The sequence below is a fragment of the Triticum dicoccoides genome, chromosome 4B (assembly GCF_002162155.2).
Source record: "Triticum dicoccoides isolate Atlit2015 ecotype Zavitan chromosome 4B, WEW_v2.0, whole genome shotgun sequence".
Classification (NCBI taxonomy): domain Eukaryota; kingdom Viridiplantae; phylum Streptophyta; class Magnoliopsida; order Poales; family Poaceae; genus Triticum; species Triticum dicoccoides.
In genome coordinates, this window is record NC_041387.1 from 320,341,007 (window position 1) to 320,347,078 (window position 6,072).

General features: G+C 41.0%; 1 protein-coding gene across 1 annotated transcript; it reads left to right on the forward strand.

The window, feature by feature from the left end:
- Positions 1–1,628: 1,628 nt before the first annotated feature.
- Positions 1,629–2,822, forward strand: LOC119296055 (40S ribosomal protein S28). Its single transcript, XM_037574467.1, has 2 exons — positions 1,629–1,771; positions 2,336–2,822. The coding sequence occupies exon 2, from the start codon at positions 2,337–2,339 to the stop codon at positions 2,532–2,534; it is 198 nt and encodes a 65-aa protein (XP_037430364.1). The 5' UTR covers positions 1,629–1,771; position 2,336; the 3' UTR covers positions 2,535–2,822.
- The last annotated feature ends 3,250 nt before the right edge of the window (positions 2,823–6,072 follow it).

Genomic DNA, 6,072 nt, shown 5'->3' on the forward strand with positions numbered 1-6,072 from the left:
AACTAGGCATGTACATTGTAATACGACACGACACGCCAATAGAAGCCAATCAGACTCAACACATGCAGTCGAGGTGTACCATCCGTCATGTTATCATCATCATCAACCAATGCACTAGCGCAGGGATTTTTTTTTCTTTTTTTGATAAACTGTGTTGCCCACCTTCGCTCGCAAGCTAACTTGCAAAAAAACAAACAAACTAGTGAAACATTAAAATAACTTTCCTTGCAAAATTATCAGTTGTTGTACCAACTTTTTTTTAGGTAAGTACCAACTTGGGTGCTTTGAATCATTCAAAATTACTACTAAGGATCGTACAAAGTGCAAATATCAACATGAACACACCTTCTGGGCTAAAGTTTGTTTTTCTAGGATTTTAAGGCTTAGAGTTGCAATGACAAATTTAACGAAATCACTAATTAAGGAGTACTCCTTGCGGGGATCACTCCAACTTTCACAGGTTGCGACAAGTGGCGTGCTGCATGTGCGCCACTTGTCGCAACCCGGGAGTTTTCCCTTTTTCGTAGATCTATTTATTCAAAACATTTTATCTCTTAAACCGTGCGTTCAAATCTTGAACCGCTTTCACTGTTGGATTTCTCGCGTCGAGATCTTCAAAACTAGATCCATGTTGATAGGTATTGACGAACTTTTTTTCACAAAAAATCCGGACAAAAAAAAACGAACCGGGAACACGGGTTTTTTTCTCTTTCCGAAAGAGGCACGCCCGTGCCATTGACGAAATCACAACCGTGCCTCTTGCGGAAGCAAAACCGTGCTTCTCGCGAAAAAAATATAGAAAACGCGTTTTTTTTTCCTTTCGGAAAGAGGCACGCCCGTGCCTTTCGCGAAAGCACAACTGTGCCTCTCGCGGAAGCAAAACCGTTCCTCTTGCGAAAAAAAACAAAAAACGTGTTTTTTTCCGTTTCCGAAGAGGTACGCCCGCGACTCTTGCGAAAGCACAACTGTGCCTCTCGCGGAAGCACAACCGTGTCTTCGCGAAAAAAACAGAAAACGTGTTTTTTTCCTTTTCGAAAGAGGCACGCCCGTGCCTCTCGCGGAAAAAAAACCGTGCCTCTCACGAAAGAAAAAACCCAGAAAACGTGTTTTTTTCGTTTTCGAAGAGGCACGGCCGTGACTCTCGCGAAAGCACAACCGTGCCTCTCGCGAAAAGAAAAAAAACTGAAAACACGTCTTTTTTTTTCGTTTATTTGAGGCACGGCCGTGCCTCTGGCGAAAGCACAACTGTGCCTCTGGCGAAAACAAAATCGTGACTCTCGCAAAAAAAATGCTTTTTTTGCGCTAAAAATTATTATTTATGAATTTTTTTTGTCGAAAAGCTAGGGAAGACCGGTGGAAAACCAAAACGTCAACCCCCCGAAAAAATCCGTTTAAAAAGCCGAAAACGCGTGCGAAAAAAACAAAATTCGGAGGGAGCGCCCAGAGCGTGACACGTGGCGAACGGCTGAGAACGCGTCAAGTGACGCTGATCGTTGCGAGGCTCCCGAATGAGCGCTCGTTAATTAGTTGCTCCCCAAATTTAAAAGAAAGTGGTAAAAAAACCCAGCACTCGTTTGGGCTTTAGGCCCAACAGACCATTCGCTCGCATACGACCACGACCCCAAAGACCGCCGGCAGCGCAACCTTATATAAGCATCGGACGAGCGCTAGGGTTTTACCCTCTCTTCTTTCCGCCCTACTTGCGCCTGCGCAGCCGCCTCCATCGTTGTAGCAGAAGCAGCGATCCCCCGTCGCCAACACCCCAAGAAAGGTTGTCACATCCCTCCCCTACGCCTATTCACCCGTGGCACTACGGATCTGCGGGCTTTATCGTTACGTTTGGTGCTGGATTTAGTTGCTGTGATTGATGATGGTGTTGCCTAGTTTCGTTGGGACTTTCGTTCCCGATGGTGTTGCTTTATCGTTCGTTGAGATACTCCTTTTCATTTTCCACTTGTAATGCTTAGTTTTGTGCCGATGTTTGTAGCTACTGTTTAGATCTCAAATAAGCCCTGGGTTCGTAGTTGCAAAATTCTTGCAGAAGATCTGTATGGAGGAGGAATTGGACCTTATTGTTTTAGTTGGAGCTGTATTATGCCTCGGTAGTTATTTTGCTGCCGATATCTTTATTTGACCCGTCAAAAAAGTATGCAAAACAGGGGCTCTGAATTGCTTGCCTATCGGTGACCGCTTACTTTTGGATCACTTGCTAGTATGTAGGCATTCGCTTTTTTATTTCGGTCTGCATACATGATTTCGGTGCTCTCCTGAATGATCTGAAGTGCAATTGGATTGCACACCAGCATTTGCCTAATGCAATTCCTTGTGTTTGCAGCATGGATACCCAGGTCAAGCTCGCAGTCGTGGTGAAGGTGATGGGCCGGACCGGCTCCAGGGGTCAGGTGACCCAGGTCAGGGTGAAGTTCCTGGATGACCAGAACCGTCTCATCATGAGGAACGTCAAGGGCCCTGTTCGTGAGGGCGACATCCTCACCCTGCTCGAGTCCGAGCGGGAGGCCAGGAGGCTGCGCTGAGCGGCTGCTTTTCCTGTCTTCGGAAGTAAACTCTACTGCATTTGAATCAACTTCTTGAACGCTGGCTTTGTCTTTTGCCTAGGCTATGGAAATGTAAGCAGTACTTAATAGGTTGAAGTTTTCTTCTCTTGCCTGAATTAAAGTGCACTTGATGTTGTGAGACTTGATCATCCGTGCGCACCTCTGGGTTATTTGAATTGATTGGATGAATGATATGTTGTATCCTATGATTTGAGTGCTGGTGTAAACCTGAATTGCTTCTAGTAAAATTATGATTACCTGTGGTGACTTGTTTCTTGACACTTGAACTGGAAAATTCAGTAGTTCTCTCTCACAACAATCCTGCTGGTAATAATAGTGAATGCAATTTGGGTTACATCCAAAGTTTTCTCTCACAACGTTGTTCTCTGTTTGAGTAAAGCTGTCTATCATCCAAAGTTGCTATATGAATGGAGAACAGCGTTGATAGATACTCAGTTTTGGAATCAGTGTTTGAAGCCATTTCAAAGTTCCAACTTTTTATACATGTTCTCTACCTATCTACTCCCTCTGTTTCTAAATATAGATCCCTCTGTTTCTAAATATAATTCTTTTTAGAGATTTCAATAAGAACTACGGATGTATATGGACATACTTTAGAGTGTCACTCATTTTGTTTTGCTCTGTATGTAGTCTGCATTAGAATCTCTATAAAAAGACTTGTAAGAATTTTGGGACGGAGGGAGTACATACAAAGAGAAATGAATGAATCTACACTCTAAAATGCATCTATATATATCCGTATATGGTCCATAGTGAAATCTCTACAAAGACTTGTATTTAGGAATGGAGGGAGTATTTATGACTTATATTTGTATTTAGATAAATTTAAGACAAGAATTTTTGGACGGAGGGAGTATATACAAAGCAAAATGAATGAATCTACACTCTAAAACGCATATATTTACATTCGTATATGGTCCATAGTGAAATCTCTACAAAGACTTATATTTAGAAATGGAGGGAGTATTTAAGAACAGAGGGAGTATAAAGTTTCATTGAAAATAAAGTTTTCAAGGAGGCAGGTAGCCAAATGCCTTGTGAAGTAATTCCAGAAATTGATTCCTGCAGTCATACTCAGGTTTGTTGCCTCTATATCTATCCAAAGTGAAGTAGGCCGTGTAATGGTTTAACCATAATGACTGATGAAATATTTTACTACCTCCAATCCTTATAGCCTCTATATCTATACAAAGTGAAGTAGGCCGTGTAATGGTTTAACCATAATGGCTGATGAAATATTTTACTCCTTCCAATCCTAAATATAAGTCCTTTTAGAGAATTCAGTATGAAGTACATACAGATGTATATAGACATAGTTTAGAGTATAAATTCACTCATTTTGCTTCGTATGTAGTCCATATTAAAATCTCTATAAAGACTTATATTTAGGAATGGAGGGAGTAGTAGAGCTGAGATGGTTAATTCAACTAAAGTGTATATGTAGTGATATTAATATCATTTGTCATTTCCTGCACAAAAATAAAATAAAATATCATTTGCAATTTGTCCGTAGCAGCTATGAGGAAGCCTCAGTTGAAGCGAGGAGATACTAGTAGCAACATGAAGAAGCTTTGATTTCAGGTGTCGACCCGCATCCGCTGGTATCATTTTGGTTGTTTGTTCCTGTATGAAACTCAAATAGTATTTCTTGAATATTTTATGCACGGTATACATTGAGAAGGTTCATAGGTCAGCCAGTAGTCATGTTGTTTGTTATTTGAGGGCATCTTCGATTCAAAGGATATTTTCACAATATTTTTGGAGGATTAGAATCCTTAGAAATTTTTTCCTACATTGGCCGTTTGATTCGTATAACTGAATCCTATAGGAAAATTTCCTAAGGAATCATCTGTACTACGATTCATGAGAAATCTAACGTCCACTCAAACCTCTTGAAGAGATCTTCTGTTTTTCTTGTGATGCAACCAAACAAACACAAATCCTGTAGGATTCCAATGAGCATGACATTCCAATCATGTATTACAATCGTCAGATTGAGATTACCATGGCTTGTTGGTCTCCTTTGCACACTTCATACTTGGTTTATTTTTTGGATGGGCACTTCATACTCCAGCTGATTGGAGATAGGAAAAATGTACTACGCTTAAATGATGAATATAGATAGAAAGCCTATTTAAATTGATGCCCTGAAATGTTGTCTTTCGCCTTAAGCTTTTCTTCCTTTGCAAAATTGCTTTCGAATTTCCCATAAAAGTCTACCGGTTCTTGTATATGCCATTTCACCGCGGTATCTTGCCACTAAATAGGATGTTTAGTATTCTATTATTCGGTTGAGGCATACTACCTCCTTTCCGGTTTATAGGGCTCAATTCAAAAATCTCACCAACCAAGATAGATGGTGAGTGATGGAATAATTTTTCATAATTTGCAAAAAAAATACTCAATTAATGCGCTTCTTTTCCTCAAAAAATTATGTTTACCAATGCATTAATTGCAATGCATGCATGCATAAAGTACATGCATTGGTCAATTTTCTCTTAATACTTACATGCAATGATTTAATGCACCTTAAAAATTTAAACATATGACGGGGAACAGCCAAATTGAGACTTACAAATAGGAAAAACTAAAATTTTGAGATAAGTTCTACAAACCAGAAAGGAGGGGGTATTGCTTTTAAGAATAACATATTTATTAGGTGCAATTTGGTACATGATTCAATGCGTCTTTGAACTGCCGACCAATGCATGACAATCTTCTTATCCTGGGGCAACGTAGAGGGCATCATCTAGCAACCCATGTAGGAAAAACTGGGTTCTCGTAAGGGCATCTCCAAAGTGGACCCTCAACCTCCCGCATCCGACATAGTCCCGCGCCGGTCCGCCAACGCGTCCGGACGTCTGTTTTCCCGCGAACTGAAGGCAAACAAAGGGACCCGCAAACCGGAGACAAACAACGGGGGATTTTGCGGGAGTCTGGACATCCATCTAACCAATCAAAAGGCACCACATACCTCTATCCACTCCATCCGTGCAGGATTTGGCCGAGGCTATTGTTGTTTGGCAGAAAGGAGAACGATTAGCGCATGTATTTGACGGAAGTTTTTTTAGTAAAGCATGTTTCTAGCATTTATTTGGCGGAAAGATGTAATATGGACTAGTTGATTTGGCGGAAGGCTACATGATTTGGTTTAAACACACAGCGTTAAAAATGGCCTGTGTGTTGGCGAAAACTATGTTGATGGCCTGTGTTGGCGGAAAGTATGCGTGTGTGTTCATGCCATGCATTTTGGCGGAAGCTAGCTACTCCCTCCGGTGAAAAGTGTGCACATTGACATTTTAGGATAAATTATGAAGTAAAGTAAATAATGCATTAGAAAGATGCAACTTACTATCTCTCTCCTCTTTAATTACCCAACCTTCAATGAGCTAAATGCATGTAAAAATTAAGGAGACCAAGTGATACGGGGCTAACCCGGTGTAGGCCAATCTTTCACGATTGGAGTGGATTCCCTCGAAGAACACGATGAACATAG